The 15,790-nt window shown below is 49.6% G+C and overlaps 2 protein-coding genes, 1 long non-coding RNA gene and 1 pseudogene across 3 annotated transcripts; 2 read left to right on the top strand and 2 right to left on the bottom strand.

The window, feature by feature from the left end:
• Positions 1-1,785: 1,785 nt before the first annotated feature.
• Positions 1,786-7,977, bottom strand: LOC120693111 (annotated as a pseudogene).
• A 239-nt stretch (positions 7,978-8,216) lies between these two features.
• Positions 8,217-9,572, top strand: LOC120693112 (syntaxin-related protein KNOLLE-like). Its single transcript, XM_039976514.1, has one exon. The coding sequence runs from the start codon at positions 8,369-8,371 to the stop codon at positions 9,305-9,307; it is 939 nt and encodes a 312-aa protein (XP_039832448.1). The 5' UTR covers positions 8,217-8,368; the 3' UTR covers positions 9,308-9,572.
• A 470-nt stretch (positions 9,573-10,042) lies between these two features.
• Positions 10,043-11,163, bottom strand: LOC120693117. The gene is made up of 2 exons (XR_005682864.1): positions 10,661-11,163; positions 10,043-10,432 (listed from the first exon to the last, which is right to left on the bottom strand). It is a non-coding gene; the product is annotated as an uncharacterized LOC120693117 (long non-coding RNA).
• Positions 11,164-11,858: 695 nt separating this feature from the next.
• LOC120693108 lies at positions 11,859-15,695 on the top strand. The gene is made up of 2 exons (XM_039976511.1): positions 11,859-12,164; positions 12,255-15,695. Exon 2 carries the CDS (start codon positions 13,464-13,466, stop codon positions 15,549-15,551), a length of 2,088 nt encoding a protein of 695 aa, XP_039832445.1. The 5' UTR covers positions 11,859-12,164; positions 12,255-13,463; the 3' UTR covers positions 15,552-15,695.
• Positions 15,696-15,790: the final 95 nt, after the last annotated feature.

The raw sequence follows: 15,790 nt of genomic DNA, 5'->3' as shown, positions 1-15,790 counted from the left end.
TTTCCCCCTTTCTTTTGTAGCCAACAACCACCCTTTACTGTATTTCTTAATTTTATCCACTCCGGCACATATACTCTATCTAGGACGTGCATTACCTGCTACTAGAATAACTAGATAGTCTATGCATGTATTAAAACGAGATTCCCATCTTAGTTGCCTACAAGAATCAACTTTGCCCGTAACAATTCAAGTGGGTTCTTTTTAAATGCGAAGTCACATACTTCACGGTTTTAGCAAGGACCGGTATTGTGTGTGTGCTCCCCAGCAAAAGAAAATCAGGACCAATGCCGAGTACACCATCTACTCCGAATACCATTGCCGTGTTATGTACCGACGTCAGTACCACGCACTATAGTGTAGCAGTGTGACAGAAGTCATTGCATCCTGTGGAAATTTTGTTGCGTCCCTGTGGCTGTTAGCAGCTGGCGTGGATGTGGGTCCGCAAGCCTTAACTGGTGAGGGGTCACACCCTCTCGTTGTCACAGGGTGGAGTTACGCTAATTAACTCGGCATCCTGGCAAGGACGGGGACTAACCAGCAGCAGGAGCCGCCAAGGGGGGAAAGGAGAGAGACGAAAGAAAAGAAATGGCTTGTTTGCATAGGCGAGGAAATATAGAAGGCAGAAAAAAAAAACGAGATCTGGGCTTGGCCGCTTGGGGTGGCGCGCTGTCGGTGGACTGCTGTCGGTGGCGGGTTCGTTGGACCCGCCCGCGTCTGCGTGCCGGGACTCGTGTCGTCAGACCATCACGTGGCGGATTGGCTGCGCTGGCTCGGCGGGGGCAGAGCGCCAGAGCCTCATCTGCCGCTGTGAAAGGCCCTGTTTGATTTTCACTAGCATAGCATAGCACACAATTTCTGAGAAAGAAATCTTATATGCATGGAGTACTAAACAAAGTTTATTTGCAAAACTTTTTCACGGATGGGTATAATTTTTCACGACGAATCTAATGACAGTAATTAATCGATGATTGGTTACAGTGATGCTACAGTAACCATCCTCTAATCGTGCGGTCAAAGGCCTCATTAGGTTCGTCTCGTGAAGTAGAGCAAGGTTGTTGAGTTAGTTTTGTAAATTGACTTTATTTAGTACCCCTAATTATTGGCCAAAATTTTTATACTACTTGTGTTAGAGGCAACCAAACAGGGCCAAAGAAATGCCTTGCGCACTGAACCCCAAGCAGATTCGCCTGAAGAGGGGACGGACGGACAGAGGGCCGTGAGACCTGTCCTGCTCCACCGCTCCCATTTTTTCCACCAAAGGCTGCTGCCACCCCTGCCAGGAATGGAATGGACGGTACTGTAGTCGGGAGAAGCAAAGGGTGGCCTCCTGACAGCTTTTGGAGCGCCTTTTCTTCGGGATGGTGGGAAATTTTGGGTACTTTTTTCTTCGAGATGGTGGGAAGTTTTGGGTATAGCGATTCTTACGGTTTGCAATGGGATACCTGGAGTTAAAGTAGAAAAATTCTCACGGGAAACCCACCCAGAAACGGGGACTGGGCTCTGGTGGTGTTCTTCGAAAAGATGCTGTGCTATGATCTGTGTTCCAAAATCCAAAGCCCCGTCATTCATCCCAGGGCCGTGCACGCTGACTGACGAAAGGACTGCCTCCAAAGGGCATCCAAATCCAAATCACTTGCATCTCGATACCTTCGCCTTGACATGCAGGCTACTAGGCTAGGTGACTGACCAAGGTCCAAGAAGGACTCTCTCCATGGTGCAGGGAGCCAGGGGACTGGATGAAATGCGCATCAAACCAATCGACCGAATCATTTGACAGTTCAATGCTGGTACAGCAGGAACATGCTCTATATATCTCGACTGCATTGAGTAGCGAACAGAACACCAATACAAAATGGCACGTGCAGGTCCAGTTGTTGCGATGGAGAATGCGACCAGGATACGGACGCCCGGACAACCGGACTCTTACCGTGAAATGCAAGGGAGGATCGGGCGGTTGCTTCGGATCGCTGCACTGGCGCATGTTTGAATGTCTTTATCCTGCCAACAGTATCACGGAAGCCTGAAGCACAAGGCTGTTGTAAAATAAAATGAACGAAACGAAACGTAAAGGGTGTTTGCTAACCGGCACCATCATTGGTCTTCTGAGATCGAGTGCGCTAAGCTATTGTTAACAGCCTAAAACCTGCAAATTGAACGGGCGTACCAGATTACATCATGGGTACTCTTGATACCATACAGGTCCAAAAATACGGGCTCGCTTGATACAATACAATTATGGAAGTGTACAAGCCTCCTCAAAAGAATACTAGATGCGGCATCAGTTACTCAGCATAGCAACGTACACTCGACATCTCTTTCCCAAGGTGTTATGAAACGTGACCCGATGCCGATGCTCGCAACGCAGATGGCCATTTTTTTCCTTCTGGGATGTCGATCAGTGAACCAGAATGAAAGAGACGTATGATCTCTCAATGCACCACGAATGACCTTTTCTCTATGCACTAGGTCAGTTATCTCCAGTACATAAGTTGAAAGCTTAACCTCGCCCAACGGTGGTTTCAATTCTTGGCAGCCGATGATATGATATAACGACCTCATTTCTCGTCATCAAGTATAGATCTGCAAATTAATTTCTGAAGAATGTATGCCAGTTACTGTGGTGAAGATCTGAATTTTTCACAATGAAGAACTAGTGTATTGCTGTGGCAAAGATCTAAAATGTGCTTCCAGAGGAAATGAGACAATATACCTTGTGTGTTGCCTTTATGCTTCAGAAATCATCTCAAGTTCTTCTCTTTTTCTGACCATGTTGGCCCGTATATTAACAAGTTGGTTCTACCAAACCTCCTGTCAGCTATCTGCAGTGTTTGAGAATAAGTGAGCAACTGCAACAATCATCAAGAGAGATAGGCACTACAGGGTCCAACAAGCTATGCACTATATCAAATCAGGACTACAATGGAGCCAAGCAGAAGACAAACACACCTTTATAAGGTTTCCGCAGGATTCAGCCATATCTGTTTTCAGTGGGTACTCAACTAGCTAGTGAACATAGATGAAGTCAGAAATGTGCATAGGAGAAAAATAGTTTGGTTTACAGAGCATTAGGAACTCACAATGAAACAATCTTTTCCAACCAATGTCGACCTTGCAAGTTGGTCGAGTAGTGTGCTATAGTTGACCTCCAGATATGGTGGTGTTACACTAATATAATCAAAGGAAGGATATTTACCTGATCGAGATACAGAGAAAGAGTTGGAGAAGAGAAAAAAATTAGTAGCAACATTGCTATGATTTATTATATGAATTTTATCAGTTTACTCATGAGAAATCTAATTACTTATATCATTACAATTAAACTAGAGAAGTGCAGTTGACTCTTGGATGCTAAATTGCTAAGCAGAAATTCCGCACCTTACAATACAAATATGCAGACCACTGCTAGATAATCAAGACAAGCTACTTGTTATGTGCATCTTCATTCTAACTGGTCTTATAGCATACTATACCACTTCGCTTTATATCTAAAAAATGATCCCTAGACTTCAAAAGAATCTTTCCAAGAATTGCTGGGTTCCACCTAAGAACAATGTTTAATGAAGTGCAGTTTTCACATCAAATTGCTAATACAAACTCAATCAACAAGCACCAAAAGTAGCTTGGGCACTGGTATCCAAACCAAAGTAAGAAGGTGGCCTTGGTGTTTTGAATCTTAAAACACAGAATGAAACTCTCTTGCTTCAAAACTTAGGAATTTTTCAACAGAGAGAACATTTCATGGGTTAGGCTTATCTGGGAAAAAGCATTACTATGGGCAATTGCCTTGTCATACTAAGAAAGGCAACACTCCTGTAGTGTAGTGGTAAGCTTCCCCGTTCAGGAGATACCAATCAGGGTTCAAATCCTGGTGGCAGAAAAAAAAACTCACTGGCAACTTGAAAAATAGTGGCAGGGCGCCAGCTTGTGGCACCTATGGGTTGGTTTGGGCCCTCCTACCAGGGGGTAGTTGCAGTGGTCGCTAACACAGTGGGTCGCGGTCGGCCTAGGTTACGGTGTGGCCCTATAGGATGAAGCTGGGGTTCGAGGGTTTTCTCGGCCAGCTTGGCTGAGGTTTCTTCTTAGTGCAATGCTTTGGGGGGGGGGGGGGTCTTTCCCCCCGCCAGTCGAGTTTTTTTATATATATACTAAGAAAGGCTCCTTGTGGCGGTGGGATATTCTTAAACTGCTAGACTCCTTCAAAGGGATGGCAACAGTAATAGTCCAAGATGGAAAGACCTGTTTCCTCCGGGACGATCTTTGGGAAGGTTGAGTTCCTAAATAAGCTTATCCTGAGCTGTTTTCATTTGCAACAAATTTGTTTCCTTAGGCAAGGCAAGAGATAGACAGGATTTTCATTGGCTCTTTCATGTCCTATTATCAGCTGAAGCTTTTCAACAATTTTTGGAGCTGCAACAGTCAGTACAGTCTCTGCCCCAAATTATTAGTGGTTTCGGCTTTTCTAGGTGCATAGATACCTATATATATATATACATAAATTATGTCTAGATGCATTGCAAAAATCTATGTATCTAGAAAAGCCAAAACGACCAAAAATTTGGGATGGAGGGAGTACATATTATTTCACTCCTGCCAAAGCTTATCAAATTCTAATTGGGCAAAGTGCAGTGGGCCCAGTTCTTTTGCCTTCTCTTAAAAGATAGGCTAAACACTCGCGGCCTTCTCAAAAGAAAGAATATGGAGCTGCCTCCTATGACCATGTGTGCTAATTCAACTGAAGAGACACTGAAGCATCTCTTCCTAGACTGTGAGTTTGCAAGAAATTGCTGACCCTTGATCCACCTTGACATTCATGATCAAACAGACCCATTTCAGATATTGGAAAATTTCAAGAATCAATTATTTGTTCCTTTTATTCATGGAGTAGACCATTTGGTCATCCTGAAACGATTTCATTTTCAAGAACATGGCACCAATCATGCTCTGGTTTTTCTGTCGAGCAAAGAAATCCTAATTCCATTGGTGGCTAGAAAACATGTTGTAATATTTATTTTTTTCTTGTTTCTTTTCTTTTGTGAATACTCTTTGCCTTGTTTCGTTTAATATATTTATATAACCAGCAGGAGTAAACCTCCATGTTTCATTAAAAAACACATTCAATCTGAAGAAATTATCCGTAATTTTCCTAAAACTATCAATCTATTAGTTTTTGTACGATATTTGATCATGGAATTTATATTGTACATTTGTTCACTCACCACTGTCTGTTTATCTCAGTGGTCATATCATATCACAATATTAATATCCATTACCTAAGGAGATTCGTACCTTGAGATTTTTCGGCATTGGCCAAAAAAATTTCAACACGAAGCATATGTATCTATGAGACATCAAGAAATCCTGTACACTCCAGATTTGGTTTAAGTACCTCCGAGATAACCCAAGGATCCATCTCAACAAAATGTGCCTAGATAAAACAAAATACAAACGCATCAATGAATACATTGCATTATTTCTCATTCACATCACTCACCAAATCCAATTTCAGAATCGACCTCTTCAAGAAGGTTTTATACACTTCTTAATTGACATGAATTAAAATCAATCTCACAGCTATACAGTTAGATAAAGAAATCCACAGGAGGAACTAGATAACATTGTAAATAAGAAATAGGCACACAAATTCAAGCTCATCTTCTTAGATAATGTTTGAAAAAAAATCATTATGAATATCGAACATAAAAATTACAGTGTATTGGATGTGCTTGTGTGCATAATAATGAACTGTTGGCTTGCATCCAGTAGTCCTTGGATATACGATGACATCATAAGAATTTTGTTCTAGTCCACTAGAAAAAACTTGAAGTTAACATGTCTCACAGTTGCCATGACTTGAATAGCAGAAAAGTATCTACTTTGGAGACTCAAATGTAGCTTCACAAATGATCATCTTAACATCCATTTTAGTTTTTCCAGGATGTGCCTATGCTACAACAAACTAAAATTTATGTGCTACCATCCATGATTCCTACAGTGTAAGGGCCCACAAAGATGTAAAAAAAATGAAGTGAATGAAGGTACACTTCTGTACCACGCACAGACCAGGTATTACTTTGCACACAGGCTATTATTTACACTAGAGACTTCCTTTTAATGAAATGTCAATAGACATATTCCATGAGCTTATTTAGAATTGTGATAGAATCAGAAGAGGTAATTAAATGAATAGTTTTTTCAGGGATTATTTGCATTAATTTATAGACTATCATGCCTCATGTTTCAGCATGAGTTATTTGACAACCTCTGAACATCCTCGGCTCATAGCTTCGATTCCAACAGATCCAGTACCACTATACAAATCTAACCACCGACCTGGTCTGAGTGAAGCAGGAGAACCACCAGCTGACTGCAAGTTATGATCACGAGTAAATGAATGTCTAGGAATAAATAAAAAAGGAAACAAATGATCAGAGTCACATCAACGAAATCAATAAATATATATACCTATAAAATGTCAAAGGCTGCTCCTCGGACTACTTCCATCATTGGACGGACATTCCTATCTTTGGGTGAAAGTAATTTTCTTCTACGGACTTTTCCACCTAGCACCTGAAAGAAATATGCATACTTTAACAACATAGTACCTTATGTTGAAATAAACACTGGACTGAATTTCAAAATTAGATGTGGAAAGGCCCCAATGCCATCTAGTAAACCAGTGGCATTTTTGGGGAAAGATTATGCAGTTCATTAAATCTGGCATTTTTCAGGTCGACGATAGATTTGTTTGCATATGATTTGGTTTGTTGCAAAAGGAAAATAGCAATAAGCAGATCCTTTGTTTGGACAAGCACATCAACACATGGGCACTCTTTCTTCAAAAGCTGCAACTGTGAACTGTTTACATAATTCACGGAACTGCTTCATTCGACCATGTAGGTTATAACATGAACATAATTTAAGTGTACAGGATAACCAAGTAAAACAAGCCTGCATCAATCTCAACAGTTTGTATGGCTTTGCAATCACTATAATATCGATGACACATGACAGATGCCAAGATGCATCACTACTATCTGATCAAATCTGATACTAGTATTTTCTTTAAAAAAAAGGGTGGGTGGGTGGGCTTTTTTTTTTTGGGTGGGGGGTGGGGGTGGGGGGGGGGGGGGGGGGCATATGCTAGTTAAACAGCTTCTGATTTTCATCTATTTCATGTTGCTACTCACTAGTCACTCGCATCATTAAAACAAGACACTGAAGTACTGAACTACATGGCATACATGCTGATCTTCAGATGTACCATGTACCAGGTCTAACAGCAAAACCACTTCCACCTTAATGGATCAATGCAGGCTGCGTACAAAAGGACGCGGCATATAAACATAGTTGGACTAAAATCGAATCATGCTGTAGTGTGATTCTGAAGCAGACTGATACGGTTGATAACATCACAGGCACCAAAACATTAACATAGGAACCGTTTGTGTCCAGACCTGAAGCAATTTGTGAGTTTCCCGAGGCTCCGTCGCCTTCAACGGAGCAACCGAAGCTTCCGCAGTCTCCTCCCCTCTCCCCGGCCGCCGCCGCCCCCGCCGATCCCTCCTCCTCTCTTCCTTGAGAAGGAAAAAAAAACACCCCACTCAAATCACACCAATCCGCAACGCAAATCACTGAGGAGAAACCCAAACTCATTAGAGAAAACCCTTGGTTCCTCCTCCGCTTCATCCTCGAAGTCGTCGGGGTTGAGCCCGTACCGCTCCAGGAAGCGCCTGCGCTCCCTCGCCGCCGCAGCGGCGCCCGAAGGGGCCGCGGAGGCTGCGACAGGGAGACGGCGAACGGAGGTTCGGACGGACACTTGCTTACTAGGGTTTGGGGCGGGAATAGTCGGGAGGAAGGGGGGAGCGGCGAGAGTGGAGGACGCCATCGGCGACGGGTGGCGCGAGCTCGGCAGCGCCCGTTCCTTCCCGGGAGACGAGACCAGAGGGGATAAGAGGTTTCCTTTTCTCTATTGCAGAGGAGTGTGCTCTCGACAGCCCGATTGTATCTGGACGGCCGAGGTGAACAAAGCTGGGTCTGTCCCGATGACAGTGGGCCATACGCGTCAGTGAGCAGAGAGCCCGGGCCCCGGACCACGCTTGTAACCGTCGCTGCGATTGGGGAAAAAACTTCGTTTTTAAAAAAGAAAAAGAAAAAATCATCTCCCAGAGCCGTTGTCCTGGATCCCGTCTCTCCCCGTCCACCGCCTCGCCCAACGGCTCTATTCCCGTGCCCCCGCCTCCACGTTGACCGTTGCGAGTTTAAAGCATCCCCTTCCTCTCGCCCCTTCTTCCCCCACCCCCGCTCTTCCTCTTCTCCGCCGATTCTTTCCACCATCGCGAAACCCTAGCCCGAGCAAGAGATCGGCGCCATGAACGACCTCATGACCAAATCCTTCATGAGCTACGTCGACCTGAAGAAGGCGGCGATGAAGGACCTGGAGGCGGGGGGCGACGGGATCGAGCTCCCGGAGTCGGGCGGCGTCACGGACGAGCGCCTGCGCGGGTTCTTCGAGGAGGCGGAAGCGGTGAAGGCGGAGATGGCGGCGATCCGCGACGCGCTCGACCGGCTCCACGCCGCCAACGAGGAGGGCAAGTCGCTGCACCAGGCCGACGCCCTCCGCGCGCACCGTGGCCGCGTCAACGCCGACATCGTCGCCGTGCTCCGCCGCGCCCGCGACATCCGCGCCAGGCTCGAGTCCCTGGACCGCGCCAACGCCGCGCAGCGGAGGCTCTCCGCGGGGTGCCGCGAGGGCACGCCGCTGGACCGCACGCGCACCGCCGTCACCGCGGGGCTCCGGAAGAAGCTCAAGGACCTCATGCTCGACTTCCAGGCGCTGCGGCAGCGGATGATGTCCGAGTACAAGGAGACCGTGGAGCGCCGCTACTACACGCTCACCGGGGAGGTCCCCGAGGAGGAGGTGATCGAGCGCATCATCTCAGACGGCCGCGGCGAGGAGCTCCTGGGCGCCGCCGTTGCGGAGCACGGCAAGGGCGCCGTGCTCGCCGCGGTGCACGAGATCCAGGACCGCCACGACGCGGCGCGCGAGGTGGAGCGCAGCCTCCTCGAGCTCCACCAGGTGTTCCTCGACATGGCCGTCATGGTGGAGACGCAGGGGGAGAAGCTCGACGACATCGAGAGCCACGTCGCCAACGCCTCCCACTACGTGCAGGGCGGCAACAAGGAGCTGGGCAAGGCCAAGGAGTACCAGCGGAGCAGCCGCAAGTGCCTCTGCATCGGCATCATCATCCTGCTGCTCCTCGTCCTCCTCGTCATCGTGCCCATCGCCACCAGCTTCAGGAAGTCTTGAGCGAAATGTGATGGAGGAGGAACAACGCTGGGGTTGTGAATTGTGATGATGATGATGGGGTTCGGACACTCTGCGGTTGTCTCTCGTGTTGTTTGATTTCGTATTCGTTAATTTCAGCCTGAATGTTTCTGTATCCATCAGGATTTAGCTGATGAAATCACCGTTAACTGAAGTTCCTATACGTTCCGTTGTTCCGTGTACTGTATGACATGAGATTTGTTGGTGACATTTAGCAGTTGAAATTCAAATCCATGTCTGTGCTAAATCATTCCTGTACCTACGCTGACTTGATTAAATTCAGAGAAGCTGGCCACAACTTGTGGCTTGGTAAATGAAGCTGGCTGATTTCGTTGCTCTGTCTGTCCTGATTTCATCAGGAAATGGCTTCTACCACTGTATGCTGTCCAAACTGAAAGAAGTCAATTTTTTCGCTGATCTGTTTTATGCTGATGCTAAATCTCATTGATCATCAAAGTGATCAGAGGGTGAACGGTAAAGGCCCTTCAACATTGCAATACACAAACTCAAGCTTCGGCGCACTCTGCTGCTGCGTCTCTTCACGTCGTCTGATTTCGTGTTCATTAACTACCTCCGGCTGCGGCCTCAAGTTTTGGTCGGAGATTTGGTGAACTTGGGAAACTCTGCAGATTAGTTCCATTCGATTGGTAGTTTGGTCTGGTGTTGTCTCAAATGTTGTTTGATTTCATATACTGAATTGTCCCCTCAATGTTTGTGTACCAATCTACCGGGCTGAAATATGCCACCGGTTGCAGTTCCTTTTTATTATTCGAGCCTCTGCATGATAATGTGAGATTGGTGAACTTCTGCTAATCAAACGTTACAACCCAACACACCACACCCCCACCACATGGTGAAAAGTGACTAAATGTAACAATGTTGCAACTCGCATTTGCATCACAAAAAAACAATTGATTTGAGCTCATGAAATGCCTTGGCCAATCATTGATGCTTTGATTGTTGTTGCGATACTCAAATCTTGAATCACTGGTGTCACCGGTCCGAGAGAAGCCAATGTATGCAGATTTGTCCTGCCCCGATGGCTTGATGCTATATTGCTATTACCTCCGGTGATCAGGAACGAGCTCACGAGTGGCCCATTTGAAACTGAGAGGGTGACCAGGGTGTATCCAACCATATTTAGTTCAAATTTTTTCAAAATGGAACCTCAATTTGAAAAAATGGTACAAATATTTGAATTAAATAGGGTTTTGAGGTGCACCGATTACCAATTTATTTACACCTCTAGCAGTGACCTCATGTGATATGATTTTTGTCCCGATTGCATTTGCAGAAAACATGACATTTTTTGGAGAGGAAATTGCAGAGTCGTACCGTAAATTTGTCCAGAGGCTCAATTTCAAACTGGAACTTTCAAGCTGGCTCCTCTTCTTTCGTCCAAGTAGAACACGCCCTGTATCATTGATGTAAAATATTAGGCTGTCTGCACTCATCATACTCTAAATCCATCCTCTAAAAGAAATATTCTTGCCAGATCATCGAGATTCTGTCCTCTATATCCAGTTTCGCTACAGTCATTCATCCTCTGTACCTCTACTCTATATCAACTACTAGCAACGGGCCCACTTATCAGATTTTTTTATCTTCCCCCTCGTCTCTCTCTCTCCCTCCCTTCGCTTCGCTCCCTCCGCACACATCGCCTCGCTGCCGCCTCCCTCTGCCGATGGCGGCCGTCCTCCCCATGCGCCGCTCCTCCCCCCGGCCGGCGGCGCTCTTCGGCGTAGCAGGGCTGCGCATGGACGGCGAGGCTAGGGGCAGCGGGTGGCAGCGGCGGAGCGGGCCGAGCGCTCCTCCTCCATGGCCCGCAGCTCCTCCTCCATGGCTCCACGGGCTGGCGGCGGTGCCCCCTCGCCCCTCCTCCCTCCTCCACCACGCGAGGCCGCCGCCGCTCCTCCCGGCCGCCGCCCGCGGGGAATCGCGCACGCGAGGCCGCCGCCGCTCCTCACGGCTGCCGGCCGCGAGCCCCGCCGCCCCCCTGAGCTCGCGGCCTCCGCCGCCGCCGCCCTAAGAGCTCGGGGCCCCCGCGGTCGCAGCTGCCCATGGAGGCGGAGCGGATCTGGACGGGGAGCACGAGCTCTGTGCCTGCCGAGGAGCTGCGGCGGTCGGCGCGGCGGCTCAGCCCCGGCGGCCGGCCTGCTCGACCCGGCGCGGCGTGTTCGACCCTCGAGCTCGCCGGCGGTCTCTCCTCCCTCCCACGTCCGCACGAAGCACCAGGCGGCCGGGCGCAGGGCGCTCCCCTCTGCAGCGGGGCGGACGGCGAAGCCGCTGCCGGCGCGGGCGGCGTAGGCCCACGCGCGCGACGGAGGCCTGCGCGGCGGCTCCTTCCTGCGCGCCGGGCGGCGGCTCCTTCCGGCCCCGGCACGCAGCGGCCAGCGCCTTGCCGCGGAGCGTGCGGAGCGGGCGGTGGTGGCGGCCCGGTCTCCCTCTTCCCGGTCTGCACGGCGAGGCGGTGCGCGCGGGAGGGCGGCGTGTGGTGCCCCCAACGGCGGCGGCGGCGGCGGCGCGCGGCTGCGAGCAGGACGGAGGTGGAGGCCGCGCGCGGGCCGACGCGGGGCGGCGGCGGCGCGCGTCTGCGTCGGGCATCGGCGGCGGCCGGTTCTACTCCTCCTCCCGGCCTCCGCTGCCGGCCACCACCTCCTCCGGGATCCGCTCCTCGCGCGAAGGCCATGCCGCGCCGCTGCTTTAGATCCGCCGCCCTCTCCTCCTCCCTCCACCTCCGCGCCGCTGGCTGGCTGGTCCGCGCTGGAGGTTGGGCATGGCGCAAGCGCGCGCGGGTCCCACGCCACGTCTGCACCGTGGCGGATCCGCGGGCTCCGCTGTATGTGGCGTACCGGCGAGCTCCCTCTATTTTACTGTGCCGCTTAGAGTACCCCGCTGTGGGGCTTTTTACGCCAAATTTGTCCTGCAGGACCGGGTACCGGACGGCGTCCAGTACAAAGTGCGGACAGCCTTAGAGGTAAGCTTCACAACGTATCACTTGATATATTTTGGCAAAATAGGCAATCTCGTCCTTGAACTTTTACTCTAGGATCAAGTTCATCCATGTACTTTTGAGAATGCCAATTTTAGATGTGTTTGGATAAGTTGGACATCTACGTAGATATCTAGCTCAGATGGAGGATGAAATTGATCCCGAAAACAGAGTTCGAGAAATAGATTGGTTTTCTCAAAAGTACAAGGATGAATGTGACCTTCGAGCAAAAGTTCAAGGACGAGGTTAACTCTTATATCATATATTTTCATCCCACAACATCATGATCATCTGGGCTGGGTACATCACTTGATATATTAAGCTGACATTGGTCTTAATAGGAGTTTTATGATAAATATCATCAATTTTACTGACATGATAAGGAGAGAAAGATGGAGTTTCATGGGATGAGGAGAGTTTCATCACCATGAAATCCATCTAGCACAATTATCTTTGTGCTATAAATCTGTACACTGAGAGTATGAGACTTTAAGATAAAAGTATTGCTGAGCCGATGCATGGAATGAAAAGTCAGCTGAAAATTCGCGTGCGCCGATGCATGGAACGAAAAGTTGGCTGAAAATTTGCGTGCGGCGACTTCGTAACATAAGCTTGTGTGGAGTCCGTAAACTGAACCCCCGACGCGACCAAAGCCGCAAGCTAACAACGCGGTGATCCCATGGCAGTTTCGCCACTCCAGAAACCAGAATTTGAGCCCCTACCCCAAAACAAAAAACCCAGAAATCGTAGCGAAACGATCCGAATCTGCGGATGTTAGCAGGCCGGCAGATGCACAAGAGCCCAGCCCGAGAAGGAGGAAGCCCAACTGGCGTGTTACCGGCCCAGAGTGGGTCAAGTGATTGTAGCTCATATATACTGGAGAGAGAGGAGAGGAGAGGACATCTTGTATCGTGAACATTACTCCTACCCCCGGAAATTAATCTGTCCTCCTCCTACCTCGCGTCTGCTAGCCTCTCCCCCAATTCCTTTCTTCTCCCTCAAGTCCGATCCGATTCCCCGCCGGGTGCTCACATCTGGTATCAGAGACTCGATCCTGCGCCCGATCTGGATTCCCACCCCCACTATACCCGTCTCCAGAAATTCCTCGGAGCCATGGATCCCAATTCGAAGCTCCTCCTCGACTAGATGAAGAAGCTGGGCGACCGATTCGCCTTGGTGGAGTCGCGCGTCGACAGTCTGGACGGATCTCTGGGCGACCGCTTCAAGTTGGTGGAGCAGTCGACCACCGCTCTCGTGGCGTGGCAACCCGGCATCGACTCCGCCGTCGCCGACCTCTCCTCCAAAATCGCCGCCGTCGACGACATCTCCGACAGGCTGGTCTCCCTCTCCTCCAAGCTGGATCGAGTGGTCCTCGAACGACTTCCAGCCGGTTCGGGCATCCTGCCGAACCCCGTGGCGGCTGCGGCAACAACACCTGCCGGCAACCCGGCTGTCGGCCCCGATGGGCACCGCATCGACCATCAGTACCGGGAGCCTGGGTTTGGGTCGATCACGACCATCTCCCACCTCCCGGTCAAGGGTACGTCTTACTCCCGTCCTCCACCACTCGAACCACCTCCCCGTGCTCCGCCTCATGAGTTTAATTCCCATTCCCCTGAGCCTCGTCAGTTTAGCAGTTATCGCCTTCCGAGTTCCTCTGGTCCCTCCATGTACACCACCTCTAGCAAATTACCCAAAGTTCCTTTTCCCAAGTTTGTTGGTGAGAACCCCAAGCTTTGGCAGACTAGATCTGAGCGCTATTTTGACATGCATGGGATAGATAAATCACTTTGGGTTCCTGTCTCCACCATGTATTTTGATGATGCGGCCGCACGTTGGTTGCAGTCGGTTGACAGTAAAGTTTCATCTATTGGTTGGGAGGATTTCTGTCTACTTGTTCATGACCGCTTTGGCCGTGACCAGCAGGAATTGCTGATTCGCCAACTTTTTCACATTAGGCAGACTAGCACAGTCTCCGACTATGTTCAGCGTTTTTCTGAACTTGTCGACCAATTATCAGCTTACACTGCTTCCACAGACCCTCGCTATTACACATTACGCTTCATAGATGGTCTCCGAGAAGACATTCGTTCTGTCGTTCTTGTTCAGCGGCCAAACGACCTCGATACTGCTTGTGTGTTGGCTGAATTGCAGGAGGAGGTGGGTGATCAATCTCGGCGTCGGGAGTACAAACGGCCGGAGCTGCCGTTTATGTCCAAGCCGCAGGCCAGAGCTCCGCTGCCTCTACCTCCGCCACCTCCCCGTACGGCGCCGTCTTCTCCAGCACAAGCATCCGACCGCAGGAGCGTGGATGCGGCCCGTGCCTTGTCGTCTCCTGAAGCTAAGGCAGCGGCGCTCCGTACTCAGCGTCGCGCCATGGGCCTTTGTTACAAGTGTGGCGAGAAGTGGAGCCGTGATCATACATGCTCTGCCACGGTTCAACTCCATGTCGTTCAGGAATTGTGGGAGCTGTTTCAACTGGAGGATGAGGCCCCGGAGTATCATGTATCGAGTCCAGATGCTGCAGAGGAACTGTTTCTGGCAATTTCGAAGGCCGCTATTCATGGTGCTGATGCTCCTCGCACAGTTAAGTTCTCTGGATCAATTCAACATATTCCCGTCACTCTGTTAGTCGATTCTGGCAGTTCTTCTTCATTTCTGAGCACTCAGTTAGCTGCCAAGTTGTCGGGTCTCTGTCCTCTTCAGAAACCGATTTCTGTGCAAGTTGCGGGTGGGGGAAAGTTGTCTTGCGATTGGTTTTTGCCCCAGGCTCTGTGGTTTATTGGAGATTTGTCATTTCACTCTGATTTGAAGGTGCTTCCTCTCACAGCTTATGATATGATTATTGGTATGGATTGGCTTGAGAAGTTTAGTCCGATGACAGTTCATTGGCAGCAAAAATGGTTACGGATTCCTTATGGGGACCAGCAAGTAGTGCTGCAGGGAGTACAGTCTGATTTTCCAGAACAAGTTGTGGTTCAGCTGTGTCCGTTGACTCCTGGTGGCGATTTGCACTCTGATGTTTCCTTATTGCCTCGTGAAGTCCAGGATCTCATTGATCAGTATGCCACTATTTTTGAGAAGCCAAGCCAGTTACCTCCGTCTCGTGCCTGTGACCACGAGATACCACTGATTCCAGGTGCAAATCCAGTGAATATCAGGACCTACCGCTACCCACCTGCTCTTCGTGATGAAATAGAGAAAAAGTTGCAGATATGCTTCAACAAGGGTTGATCCATCCGTGTGGGTGTCCCGGCGAGCCGTAAAGATCACGCGGACGGCGGACCCCAGCCGGGATATGCCGTGCCCCTGCAGACACCACACGTCGTGTGGCGTCCACATGCGGCCGGCCGCGGCGGCGCCCCGCCCACGCTTCCGCGTCCGTGAAAATAAAAACGCAGCTCGGCCCGCGTCATTTTATCCGTCGTGTGGCGTCCACATGCGGCCGGCCGCGGCGGCGCCCCGCCCACGCT

This window comes from Panicum virgatum, chromosome 9N (genome assembly GCF_016808335.1).
Source record: "Panicum virgatum strain AP13 chromosome 9N, P.virgatum_v5, whole genome shotgun sequence".
NCBI classification, from domain to species: domain Eukaryota; kingdom Viridiplantae; phylum Streptophyta; class Magnoliopsida; order Poales; family Poaceae; genus Panicum; species Panicum virgatum.
Note: the sequence above shows the minus strand (reverse complement) of the source record. Positions and strands in the feature narration are given on the sequence as shown.